We start from the raw sequence: 14,505 nt of genomic DNA on the forward strand, positions 1-14,505 counted from the left end.
TACCCCCTAGTGTCAACTCACTACCCACTAGACCACCACTACCCCCTAGTGTGCTCAAGCCCTTCCGCTGCCTTGTGAATTTTGATGCAAGCTTGTTGCCGTGCTTTAAAGGGCTAACCTGCTTCAACGACATTAGTTATCTTACAGCTGGCAGAGCATTCTGTGACCATAGAATTCCTCCCCTCGTTTAGTAAACAAAGTGAAAGAAAGAGTTTTTGCTCCCTCGTAAATTCCACACAATGGTCATAATGTTGCTTGGCTAGCTTGCCTACATTAAACGACTGTTAGCCTGCTCCGCTCACTCATGCATTTACCACACCAACGAGGCTATGGTAGCTGGTTTAGTAACGGGGTAGGTAGCCTAATAAATAAGACATAAGACATCCCACCTATTTTTGGCCCCCCCAAGCCACTTGTGAAGAGGTAATTTGCAGAATGAAATGGCCATGCACTGCAGTAGCCTTCATAGGCTGGGCTGGGGTGGGTCAGCCATATAAAGTGCTCCCAGCCTGTTCCAGGCATGACTGAATAGGATGTCAGTGACTAGGGCATGCAGGGGGACATACCCCATAGTAAGATGTCTCCCTCAGCTCCTTCAGAGAACCAGGGGTTAAGTACCGTAACCCAAAGTTTTCTAATAGTTTTATAAAAACCAGGTCCCTTTTCATTCCAGACACAAGTGGCTTTGCTGACGAAGTTTCTACTAATTGCTAAATGCTGCTACGAATCCAGAAACTTTGCTACAGCCATGCAGGTCCTAGGAGGACTGGAGAATGTGATTGTCAGGCAATTACCGGTAAGCCTCCATTGAAATAAACCCTTTTATACAGAAAAGTGAAAAGTCTGGAAAATAACTTCCAGTACGACGGCTCTTATCCAGGGCTCTCAGGGCTTTCACACCGCCAAGGAACCGTTCCGGTTTGCGTTCCCGAACCTAGTCTGGAACAGGCCAGCACACACACACACACACACACACGCACACGCACAAACGCGAACTTCGTAAACCATTTTTATTCTAGTGACGGAGCAGCTGGCTCATAAGAGAATGTGTTTAGAAAGTGTCTTTTGTTTTTTTTCATAGAAAATAGTGTTTATTTCAGATACTATAGAGGAAGAAATTATCCTCATTTCCAGTGAAGTACCTGCCATCTTGTTGTGACATTTTTGTTTATCCCGTTGTTGAAAGCGGATAGTTCCGGTTACACTGGTATGAACGGAGTCTGGTTCGCCAGACAGCACCGAGGTTCCAGAACGGGAACGGTTCCTTGGTGGTGTGAAAGCCCAGAGGAATCAGTGGATATTTGATTGCTTTCTAAATTAACTTTGAAACTGAATTAAGGAATATGTTGGTGACCATTAAAGCGTATTTTGAATATAATGTTATTTCTCAGTAAATTACTGGAGAAACAACAAATCATGTCTACAGTATTTCATACGTCAAATATTCGTAAGTTTCGTTGTTTCTTCAGAATAAGATACACAACATGCTGTATAACAGTTTAGTGTCAATGCTAAATGTGATCACTCATTTAGCATTTAGTACTTGGTTATGGAAACTCCCTCTGTCTTGTCCATAGGCTTGGAAACATCTGTCTACCAAAGTGTTTGAGGTCCTAGAGGAGCTGCGAGCCGTTCAGGTGTGTGTTTGTGTGTGTGTGTGTGTGTGTGTGTTGTGTGTTGTGTGTGTGTGCGTGCGTGCGTGCGTGCGTGTGTGCGTGCGTGTACGCATGTGAATGCGCGTGTGCATGTGTGTGCATCTCTCTCACATGTATGGGGTTTGAGCCGGAAGGCAAAGAACACATCTGTGAAATGTCCATCCTTACAGATGGCCATGATTTGGTAATTTAGTCAGATTCATTTCAACTACATAGAACCTAATATGAGGTATTATCAAAATAACACAACACAGAACGCAAACTAACCTCTTCAACAAAGCACGTCTATGTTTGTTTTACACAAAGACAATAGAATGTGAAAAAGGGTGACAGATTGATGAAAAGAGACCAAAGAATGAGAGCCCATGTCCCCTTCACCGTCTGTGTCTCTCAGGTCTTTCTGAAGAGTGACAATCTGTGTCTGATGGGAGGAGAGCAGGGGAGAAGAGCCACCCTCCCTGCCCCCCACATCCTGGCCATGCACATCCAGCAACTGGAGATTGGGGCTTTCACCCTGATCAGTGGTGCCTACAAGTGGCCAAAACTGAGGTTAGTCAATTATAAAGTCCAGATGGTCTATCTAAACCATAGACATATGACTTACACTATCTCTACACCAGTTCTAATTCCCTCACAGAGAATCATCCACCATCGTGGTTCATTAACCTCAGCATCCTCTCCTTTCCACTGGCAGCAAAATCAGTCTGACGCTCGATATTTAACCGTGTAATTAACTTGAAATTAACTTTCTCACTCGCTTGTTACAAAGTTTGCCACGTCGCCACCAAACTCTTGTTTAGATTGTTTAGGACAAGTTTCCTCCGTGTCCTTCTCCCACTCAAATGTGGCGGGACAGATGCTGGGGGTCACAGAAAGTCGCTGTGGACGGTAATGACACAGCTGCTAAATTCCGTGGCAGTCGTGTAGAATTTGGGTTGTTCTAGTGGAGCACGCGGCAGAACCAGATGGTGTATGTATGTATCTGGGGCGGCATGTGATTCAGAAGGGACGATCACACCAGGTGCTGCTGGCCGCGTCAATGTTGACAGATGCTGGGGTCAGTAGGGGTCCTGGTGTAGAGGCAGCCACACAGCTGGTTATTCTAGACCCTAGGTTACTCCACCATTCTCCAAATCAGGTCACTGGATGGTATTCTGAAAAGTGGTGGTTAACCATGCTATGCTTAATGTCGCAATTCAACAATAACAGACCGAGTTTCTCTCTTTTCACACTTTCTCCTTCTCTCGTTCTCTGGTGTTTTGGGTTCCGGCCATTAACCCCCCGCCCCACCCACCCACCCCGCCCCCCCACCCCACCCCCTGTTCCTTCCCTCATCCTTTTAAGGAACATAGCGAAGGTGGTGAGTCAGCTCCACGCGTTCCAGGAGACTGTGTACCCCTACGCCCCCGCCCTGGAGCTGCAGGCCTACCTGCGTCTGCGTGTCGCCCACCTCAGCGGCTGCGACGTCACCCTCTTGGCTTCTGACAACGATGCCAACTTCCACCAGCCCCCCACCCGCCGAATCCAGGACAAACTGAAGAGGGTGAAAGCCACCTTCCAGTAACCCCAGCCCTGGTCAGAGCCCCCCCCCCTTCAAACCCCAAACCTCACACTCTCCACTGACTGTAATCTGAGCGTCATTTCTTTGTTTCTATTGGTAATATGTTTCTCTACCTTTTCTTTGGGGGTGGTTATTGTACAAACTCGCTAACAAATCCACAGGAAGGAATCCAATGTTCTGGTGGCGTCACTCTGACTATACAGTATGAATTCGAGCTGTCCCACCATTGGACAAATCCAGTGACCACTGCATAGGTACTGCTCCCTTGTTCTTGTTGTACTGAAACGACATGTATGAATGCTTTTTGTTGTTGTTAGATTCATTTTTCAAGAAGATAACTGTAAAACCAAGATCAGGTAACTGTAACATGTCTTTCATGTTAAAGTGTTCATCTTGGGACGGATACAGACAACCAGTTTATACTCTTTTCATCTGAATAAGCTGACTGTTGTATCTCATTCTATCTCCTACATACTGTAATATATTATGATTCTTTGTCAACCATAGGCCCTTCTTCAACGTAAGTGTAGCAATGTTTGAATAAGTTGACCTCATGTGTTCACAGAAAGACATTCTTTATTAGCTCAATTAAAATGTAAAAGTTAGATAATTTTTTTTTTAAATCACATAGGCCCACAGCTACAACCCATTCAGAGCTCCCCTATTTTTGTCTTTTTTAATGCATATCCCTTTGCCTGAAAAAGAAGCATTTTACATTACTTCAAGATACTTACATGAAAAGGATATGATATAATCTATGATATGAGTTAATAAATAGAAAAACCTGAATAAAGACACATGGTTCTTCTTATATTATGTTTAGCTGAACATGTTTTCATGGTGTAGTGTGTTAAATATTTGCTTACAATCTATATGAAAGCTGTTGTAGCAAATGTTAGAATTGTAAACCAAATTGAAACCACCCTAAAATTATTGTAGTCTCTCTGGTATTGGGAGTTTGTTAGTAATTCCTTGAAATTGGCAAACAGGAACTGCCATAACTTCAAATGATATGATTATTAGATTTGCCTTTAAGTCTGTAATGAAGACCATTTTAAATGTAATCTTAACAATACATAATGTAACCTAATCAGATGCCACTGTGTTAAATATGTTGATTTTATCATAAATGTATGCACACGCGATTTGTGTCCTGAATTGAGTGTCCTGTAAGAGGACTTTATTTGACAGCCGTATAATAGGCATCCATCTCACTTGTAGAAGATGGGTGTGCAATGTATCTTCTCCTTCTGGTGCATGATAGAGGCCGCAGAGGCGAGGAAATATGCGCTCTATGGAGGCGACCTCCCCAGTGGCGTCCCGCGGGGAGCGGATAGCTGCTATTGTTATCTAACGGGATCAGGACGCATCTTCAAAGCGCGCATGATAATGGGCGTAATTGGAAGGCTTGAGGACCCAAGCCGCGGCAGCAACAGATGATTGATAAAGACATTTAATAGGCCTATACGCTACACACTTATATCAGCTGTTTGCATTATCACAGCGGTCAGACATAAGCGAGTTGAATACAATTTACAATGTATAGAATATCGTAGTAATCTTTAGGCAGTTGTGTGTAGGCTACAAGTCTAAATGTAGACATTACTGTAGACTAGCTTTGATTTCCAGGCTTCCTTACAGCCTGTGCTACCTTATTTACATCTCAACTGGCGGACTGTCAAACCTAATTGTGTTGCTACTGTCAGACCTTTGATCTGTAATGTTTAAACCGATAGCGCCAAATGCTGGCTGTCTTGGGCCCAGTGGCGCCAGTGCTCACCGGGGTATCAAGGACGTGTTAATACTAGAGCATTAGAACAGTAGCCTCGTATTGTAACGTATCGCCTTTTGTTTTCCATTTGATTGTCGCGAAGGGGTTTATTTTCAGGAAGGAATTGTGCAAACGATCAGATGCAACATTTGGTTAAGCCCTATATCGAAGGGTGAGCTTCATAAAACAAGGGTGAGTTTAAAAACAATTACGTAACCATTTTCCAACCAGAAAGTTAGCTATAACTATTCTTGGCAGTAGCGACTTGGTTAAAAAGAATGCACATTGAGTAAAACTATAGGGCTTCATATTTGAAATATTTTAGGCTATAAAGTAGTCTCATCGTGGACATTTTGGGCCACTTGGGTCTACCATTTAATGAATGGCTAGAAAGGCATAAACCCTGATGTCTTTTATTTCCCCCCCAGTAGAATAAATCTACCATAATATGCATCAACATGTCATGTAGTCTTCATGGACCTCTGTCAGAACGACATGCCGCTGTCTCGGTATCACAGTCACAGTTTCATTTTGGGCGGACAAATGTATGAGCTCAACCGGTTCTCACAGACTTGGTGGCGCCAGGCTTTTCACACACTCACAGGATATGTAAAGACTTCAATAACGACCGATTAGTCCTAATCATTGGGAATCGATCAGGCGTTAACGTGCCTTTGCAAATGCAGATTTGGGCGAGGGCTGGGCCTATATATTGGCAGCCCCTCAACAGGTCTATCTAGAACACTCCCAACTCTCCGTACAGTCTGAGGACCAACACAGAGGGCTCCTAGACGTAAACATGGTCAAACACTTCTCCGTAGACTGGCTGGCGCAGAGCCATTGCGACAACGAGCAGAAACAAGACATGGGACCAGTGGATAATATACCAACGCGCTCCAGACCTCATGTTCCTTGCATGGTTCAGCCTCGACCGCCGACCTCTTATAATAAAGTCTACCTCCAACCAAAACCAAAGGCCACAAAGATTGAACTCATGGAGTCCACTGAACAGCCTAAAGATCAAGAATCCAACTTGAGCTCACGTCGTAAGTAGCCTCCTTGTGCAATCTACAACAGTGTATGCTACATTCGTGTTGGAAAACATTGGAAAAAAAACTAGCAGCAATTACAGTTTGATAATGATACATTTTTGTTCTGCTTCTACAGTTTCAGAACACTGCGGGTATTCTTCGGGGTACGAGAGTGAGGCCGCCTCTGAATGTCCTTCCATGGAGGAATTAAGCGAAGGAGAAAGTGACGGATCTCAACGTCGTGTGCGGACCAAGTTCACCCCAGAGCAGATCCATAAACTGGAGAAGATTTTCAACAAGCACAAATATCTGGATGCTGGGGAGCGAATCAAAACGGCTGTGAAGTTGAACCTCTCAGAAACACAGGTAAGGCAGCTGCAACCAAAACCTATGTAGGCCTATACGATTAACCGTCATTATATTTGTGTTCTGTGTTTGTAGAACACATAGTAGTGTACTAACGTAGATGTTTGTTTTCTTGTGTATTTCAGATCAGAACCTGGTTTCAGAACAGGAGAATGAAATTGAAACGGGAAGTCCAAGACTTGCGCACTGACTACCTCATTCCCACGATGTCTCCTATGATGCTCCAGACCATGCGCTCTTTTCAGTACCACGGCTTCGGTGGACAGCACCTCTACGCCCCAACAAACCACGCGATGTACCCGCCCATGGTTCAGCAGATCCCTATGCAACAGATGGCTTCTTCTCATCAGAGCCCCTACCCACTATCATCTAACACACATTATTACAATGTAAATGTAAAATACTAGAACTGTGCGCCACAGACTGAATTGAATTTGCGACTGAAACACTTACAATCCGGAATATAAATGCAATCCTTTTTTGGGTGGATGTTTGGAATGTGTATATTGCATGTAAAGAAAGAAGAGATTTTAAAGTTTATTTATCTTTCAATAAAGTATATCTTATATCACATCCCTGATTATGAAGTCACTATATCAATTTCACAACAACAATCTAGAGTAATTTCCAACAGAAAAAAACCCTGCTAGTAAATTCTATTGTCTCAGGTGTCCTCTGATGGCCAGGAACATGTCAAATGAGTTCTGATGGCTGTATGATCGTATTATTTATAATGACCAGATTAGGAATACGACTGGTCCTATATTAGTGGGTGACTCGATTATCCAGATCTATCACACACAATGATTACAAAGGAGCAAAAGGTCGCGGGTCAGTGTGTGTTGTTGATATAAAGCTGCTATTGGGATCAGATGATTGCCTTCTGGGACACAGTTCTATGAGCCTATCCTAATCCTGGACACGGTAAGTGACTATAGGCTAGGTAAAGATACTCATTGCAATGATGTATCACATAGCCTACTCATTACATGGGCGGCTGTGGCGCAGGAGGTAGAGTCGCCGCCTAATGATCACAAGGTTGGCAGATCGGCGGTTCGAGCCTTGAGACCTCGCACCATATAAGTGGCCACATGTCGAAGTGTCCTTGGGCAAGACACTGAACCCCCAAATTGCTCCCAGTGAGCCGGCCGCCGCCTTGCATGGCAGCTTGCCGCCATGTGTGTGTGAATGGGTGAATGAGAGGCCGTTGTAAAGTGCTTTGGAGCAGCAAAAAAGGCGCTAAGTGCAGTCTATTTACCATTTAGATATGCGGCCAAATGAGTCGTTCTGTGTCATGTATGGTAATTCCCGAAAATAGACACTTAAGTACAGAAGGGTCACAAAAAACGCAGACAGAAACCATGGATGCACGAGAGAGCGGTTTTCCCTCTCGCTACCCAGCGGTCTCATACTGCGCTTTCATATGCGTGTCAACTAATTCCGTTTGCCTCCACTGCGGCACTTCAAACGATAGTTAACCGGGAGATCATTGTCAACAATTAGTCCTAAGTAATCTGGTCATTGATGAGTTGACACGTCTATCACAGGAGCCCTTGGGGCTGGCTCCAGAGTGTCTGTGGTTGTGTATGCCAAGGAGGGCCGATCTCAGGTTTGAAGTTTAGCCCTACACGACTGCCTATGGCTATTGCTTGGCCTCTGTCTGCACAATCTGTGATTTGTTCAGCTGTTAAATGACCATTTCGATTCACGATTCTCAAAGAAAATGTCAAATAAATGCCTAAAAAGCTTACTGGCTTACCTTTTCATAACCCCGAAAATAAAGTTGTTTTTAAAATGTAGTTTGTTTGCATCCTGTCAGAGCTCTGTCTGTGAATTAGAGAGTGGTCACATTTCACAAGCCCCATCTTTCAACTTCACCAAAAGAAGTGATGGGCCAGCCATTTGGCTAAAAACCAAGAAGGCACATTACATAACTTGTCTGCATACAACAACATAAGCAGTAGCCTAGCCTATAGTACAGATAAACAGGCAGACAGAAATCAATCAATTGAAGTGTGATCATTTTGAAGAGGAAGAGCGTAATATATATATATATATATATATATATATATATATATATATATATATATACATCGCCAGAAATATCAGCCTTGAGGGGAGATGGACTGTATGCAATTATAGAATATGAATAGAGCTTAAGTTTAAGTTTAATGATGTATTCTTTTTTGATGTGGTAGAACATTTTGGCAAATGCATAAGGCCGGTTTTTAAGACATACTTTTTATATCATAAAGTACAACCTGGTTTTTGTTTGGGAGGCGCAGTGGCCGAGAGCAAATGGCCATTCAAATTCACAAGTGAACAGACATCAAACGTCATTCTCTCACTTTCTATTGATGCATGATGACTGCAATCACACCTACTTTGTCGGACAGACAATTGGTCACGTAAATCCTCATCAACAATCAGCTTCAAGTTGATGAGCAGGCAGCTGGGCGCTCCTATAGGTAGAGGATCTGCTTCTGGAACAATAGTCTCACAAATTAGTAGACCTATACCAGCCGCATTCTAACCATTGCCCATGCACATGTATAGACTGATAAATCTATGAATTATGATGCATATATTAGAGCAAATCTAATCAACTTTGATCTATCAACGCTATTGATAGAAAATAAAATAACAATAATTACGCAGCAGTTAGGAGCATTTAGTATATCCTCAAACAACCTGGTCTCACACGGCAGACGTCAGAATTCGACGTTTATGGACAAACGTCGAATTCTGACGTTTGATTGGGGTAGCTCGTTCTGAAAGCGCAGGGATGCGCATGCGCCTGTCGGGGCTTCTCTCGGGATTATTCCATTTTGAATTGCACTTGCATTAATTAGTTAGGCCACATTTAGGGTTAGGGTTAAGGTTAGGGTAGTTTCAGAACGAGCTACCCCAATGTCACGTCGGAATTCGACGTTTGGATGCAATCTCACGTCAGAATTCGACGTTTGTCCATAAACGTCGAATTCTGACGTCTGCCGTGTGAGACCAGGCTGCCTCAAAAGTGGATATAATAAAGTCCATGTCTTGAATCTTGTATAGCCAACTCGATACTCAGACATCGTGGCGCCTAGTCAATGTAACATCTATTAGCTTACAAAGACCATCAAGGTTTGCGTCGTTCCGTTGAGAGCTCTTTGCATATGCAAATAAAGTGGGTGGCACTTATATAGTGCGAGGTCTCAAGCCAAGGACACGCAACAGACCTCATATTGGCCACTCTGAGGTCACGTCATGGCGAGGAACTTCTCAGTAGAATGGCTATCTCAAAGTTTTTTCACCACTCAAACGGACCACGAGGACGTCGAAGACATAGCATATAGCAGGAGGCCCACACAATCTCATATGCCTTGTGCAGTTGTTCCACGCGCTCCATCCACGTATAAGGATATTTTAGTTGAACCGAAGGGGTCCACTGAGGTGATCTTTGAAATAGAGGAGGTCTACACTCCAGCATCCCCAAACAGTAAGTGTACATTCCCCCTCCTATTTACAACATGCAATGTTAAAGTCTCACACAGGCAACTTGATAATTGATAGATGATTGCTGCGCCCCGGGCCGATGTAAAAGTTGGATGGGGGGCGCATTATAAATACAATTAACATAACATAACATAACATTGATAAGATGATTCCGTGCTCTGCTGCTAGCTATGTTTTATACAGTATATTTCTATGTATTTTGTATTTCGAATTTTGTAACTATTGTTAAATGTGTTGTTGTACGGCGACCTTGAAATCCGCCTTATAAAATAAATGTATTATTATTATTATTATTATTATTATTATTATTATTATTAACCATGACATTTTCCAACCTTTCCAGACAGCTGTGGCTACACGTCGGGCTCTGAGAGTGAGGTGGGAGATGACAGCGAAGGCGAGTCTGGCCTCCGTCGCAGGATGAGAACCAAGTTCACTTCTGAACAGATCTCCAGGCTCGAACGGACTTTCAACAAGCACAAATACCTCGGTGCCACACAACGGAGGAAAATAGCGGAGAAACTGAAGCTATCTGAAACTCAGGTAAGAGCACGAGCTGCATAGCAGCAGTAGTACTTTTATATCAAGAACGACCTGCAGGCATTAGCCTAGTACGAGAAAATAAAATGTACGTTCCCGCGTTGCAAACATATTGTAGGCCTAACAAAGTGTCCTGCTGTTCCTCTTAGGTGAAAATCTGGTTTCAGAACAGAAGAATGAAGTTGAAGCGCGAGGTTCAAGACATGCATCCGGATTTCTTCGCCCCAACACTGATGCTGCAACCACTGGTTTACCCCGCTGCCCCATCATTTCAGCACCACAGCCTTGCTGGACAGCTCCCCGCCTTCAGGCACGCTTTCTACCCGCATCACATGCAGAGAGTCGCCGTGCAACAGACGGCACATCACCAACAAGTCCACCCAGTGATGCTGGTTCCCTGCTACTACCGATGAAGGACTGATGCCAACTTTAGAGTTTTATATTTGATTTGTGAACTCATGTGTGCCACACCTATCTGATTAATGTTGTCCTTTGTAAAGCACTGTATGCCTATGTTTTGTTAACATCTAAGTTATATGTATATAAGAACTATATGTAATCATATTTGAAAATACATAAATACATGTTCACCAAATAAAGGTGTTAACTGTTACACTTATTCACACTTGCGAATATATAGAGATAGATATGTGTGTGTGTGTGTGTGTGTGTGTGTGTGTGTGTGTGTGTGTGTGTGTGTGTGTGTGTGTGTGTGTGTTGTGTGTGTGTGTGTGTGTGTGTGTTTGATTAGGTGAGATGGAATTCCTATGCTATTACAAAACTAGATTTAAGAAGATGAAGTGCTCAGTGGTTATGATCAAATGGTCTATTCGTTTCACCTAAATATTATATATACAGCAAATAATGACAGAAGAATAATAGTATATTTCTTTCTGCATTTTGCGTTAAACCTATGCTGTTATGTGTGTGTGTGTGTGTGTGTGTGTGTGTGGGGGGGGGGGGGGCACACAATTACGCGTGCACGGTCGGGTGGGCGGGTGCTCAAAGTAAAAAAAAATACTTATAATTGTTATCAATATCATCAATATCATCCAGCATATTGCTAATAGAAAACACAATAGACTGGTTGCAAACAACTGAGTAGGCAAGGTATACATGGCGAATGCCAATCCAGGATGAGACTGAAATCAAGTTCAAAGAAAAAATAAAATCAAGAAGTTGCCTCCCGGTCAGGAGCGGCCTGACCATCTGGGCGCCGGTCGGTCTGTGGACGGTGGGCCGGGGAGCGACGCGATCTGTGGGCTGCGCGCAAAGATTGATTGATGCCCGATAGCCTAGATTTATTACAAACATCGGTCATGTGAACAAACTACTAGGCCCATATGTCCTACACACTATGACACAATTCATTCCAATTGATAAGGTAAAGCAGCAAACAAGATTCACTCAACGCAATATTACATTTGTCCCACTTCAATACCGACTTGGTGGTCGACTCGTTTCCGATAATAGCAACAGCATTTAGCCGCGCACTATAGGCCCACGTCTGAAGTTGACGGCTGCTGTAGCCAAATGTTCAGATGGCGCTCCGGCACTCTGCTTGCAAGAGATTTGCATCTTCAAAGAGACATCAAAGGGCAGGTAACTATAAGATCATTGAAATCCATTGAGCTCTATTGTCTCTCAATCGGAGTGTTCGCACTTACTCGAGAGGCGCTGAGGAATGGCGCCCTCCAGTCTCCTCGAGGTGTAGCCTACATTGCCTAACGTTCAAGTCATTAGGTGATACCAGCTAAATAGGCGGCTGATTAAGTCATCCTGCCATAAAAGATTATTGAGCTTGAGCCATTTGATTATTTGAAATTCCCGTCGGGGCATTGTCATTGCACCCTGCCTGTTATCGTGATGTGATTAGGCCTACTTAAAACTACTTAAAGTGACCAATTGCCCGGATTTGCAGGAGACACGCAGATCAGAATCAGAACTATTTTTATTGCCAAGTATATTTGCACATGCAGGAAATTGACTTGGTGAGGTTGGTGCATAGGACATAAAAAACAACAATATATAAGCAAACATATTAATAGACAATGGCAAAAGGAGCAATAGAACAATAGTTATGTAGGCTGTAATTTAGAATAGATGTAAGACTAAAACATTTTAATTAAATTACACTGCCAGTTCATTGTGTGTGTGTGTGTGTGTGTGTGTGTGTGTGTGTGTGTGTGTGTGTGTGTGTGTGTGTGTGTGCGTGTGTGTGTGCGTGCGTGTGTGTGTGTGTGTGTGTGTGTGTGTGTGTGTATGTGTGATATGGCGAGGAAGTGGAAGTCCCAGTGTCAAGTCAGTGAGAGGCAGGGGGCTGAAGAAACTGTTCAGGTGGCATGAGGTTTTGGTCTTGACCAGAACCTTTTTCCGGATGGAAGTCTTTGTAAGAGGTGGTGACCGGGGTGGGAAGGATCAACGATGATTCTTTCCGGCTCTCTTCCTGGTCCTGGAGTGGAACAGGTCCAGGACAGATGGCAGGTTGCAGCCGATGACCTTCTCGGCTGACCGAATGATCCACTGTAATCTGCCTCTGTCCTTGGCAGTGGAGGCAGCGAACCAGACGGTGATCGATGAGCTGAGGATGGACTCCATGATGGACGTGTAGAACTAAATCATCACTTTCTGAAACATGTTGAATTTCTTCAGCTGCCGCAGGAAGAACATCCTCTGCTGGGCCTTCTGGATGATGAAGGTGATGTTCTCCTCCCACCTGAGGTCCTGTGAAATTATTCATTATTTAAATTATTCATTATTCACCATGCTTGCAGTAACATTTGGCAAGTGTATGGAGTAATAGCTCAGTTGAGGGGAAATTATTGTTTCAGTCTCAGTCTGACTACCATACTGTAGATAGAATCAACTAGAATGAAGCCTGGTAGACTATTCCCTCCACTCCTGTGGGTCTTAGTACCTTTAACCCCCACCAGGAGGCACAACATTGATGTGTATTACTGTCATTGAAATGAGCATATTCATGTAGACTACTCTACAGCTTAGAATTATAAGGTTCTATCTCCGTTTAGGTTAGTTCAGAGATATTGAGCGTCAACGTTTTTACATTCCATTATGTTTTGTGAGATGGAACCTTTGTATTTTATTAATTACTAACTAAAAAATGTCAACATTTTAGAAATAACACCACACAGGCATTAATAAACACCTAATGGATCAGATTATGTAAAAAACACAATTATAATTATAACGCCACGTACTGTTGATGTATAATATGTATTAAACAGGCATGTGTGATGCGATTTGAATACATTCCCTGATATGTTGTCTCTTACCTCCTTGCCCCCTAGCCTTTGAGTCCTGGGAACCAGCTATTGCTCCCGATAGCATTATCAATGGTGACAAGCACCCCCTGAATGAAATGACCACTGTCCCAAGGTCTGAGTGGGGGGGGGGGGGGGAATCACCGCCTGTTGACTTACATATGTTTTAGGGGTCTACGTGACTCTGGTGAGCATGTGCTAAGTATTCTGCTGAGAGGAGCCTGGGTTGTGGGTGAATGGTTGCAGACAGAGTGGAGCCGAGAGGAGGGGTGGCAGAAGTCCCCGACGGCTGTGTGTGGGTTAACGCGCAAATCACTCTCATCAGTCTCCCATCAACTCTCCCATCATCTCCTCCATCTGTCCTGACACTGCACTCCCATTCTTCAACATTCAAATCTACTTTAAATACCACATTGAAGTCAAGAAACATAGTATAGTTTCGGGCAAATTGTTGAAAAGAATGAAAGGTAATTTCTCTCCCCTCTCACTTTACTGGTTTAGAATAATGGTACAGTGTAGTTATCTGTATCTATATTAGTTAAACCTTTTCATAGCTTATTTAGGAATTTCCTTTGTGTATATAGCCCAACAGCACTAACCCACAGCATGTTTTTGCAAGGCCCTTTAACGTAACGGTACAATTAGTCATTCAAACAACAACAAAGCAGACTCCCCGCTACTTTTATGGTAAACTGCAGAGGGGTTAGCCTAGAGAAATGTAACCACTCTGAGCTTCAGAGACAGAGCTATGTAAGACTGAGCACCCGTGAGATCAAAATGATCGTTTTAACCATGTTTTGAA

General features: G+C 43.4%; 1 protein-coding gene and 1 pseudogene across 2 annotated transcripts in view; both read left to right on the forward strand.

The window, feature by feature from the left end:
* The window catches only part of kndc1 (kinase non-catalytic C-lobe domain containing 1), a gene marked incomplete at both ends in the record, with an annotated part of 45,440 nt that extends 42,221 nt beyond the window's left edge, over positions 1-3,219 (forward strand). The window contains 4 exons of the mRNA XM_080537807.1: positions 674-796; positions 1,578-1,637; positions 2,050-2,204; positions 3,000-3,219. Of these exons, the coding sequence (XP_080393933.1) occupies positions 674-796; positions 1,578-1,637; positions 2,050-2,204; positions 3,000-3,219 (558 nt within the window). The remainder of the gene's footprint in view (positions 1-673; positions 797-1,577; positions 1,638-2,049; positions 2,205-2,999) is intronic.
* A 2,242-nt stretch (positions 3,220-5,461) lies between these two features.
* On the forward strand, positions 5,462-13,033 carry LOC308163725 (annotated as a pseudogene). The gene is made up of 6 exons: positions 5,462-5,496; positions 5,751-6,037; positions 6,120-6,384; positions 6,510-6,679; positions 10,230-10,425; positions 12,881-13,033. The product of its transcript is annotated as an uncharacterized misc_RNA (transcript).
* The last annotated feature ends 1,472 nt before the right edge of the window (positions 13,034-14,505 follow it).

This window comes from Nansenia antarctica, assembly GCF_963989245.1.
Source record: "Nansenia antarctica genome assembly, chromosome: 1".
Lineage (NCBI taxonomy): Eukaryota > Metazoa > Chordata > Actinopteri > Argentiniformes > Microstomatidae > Nansenia > Nansenia antarctica.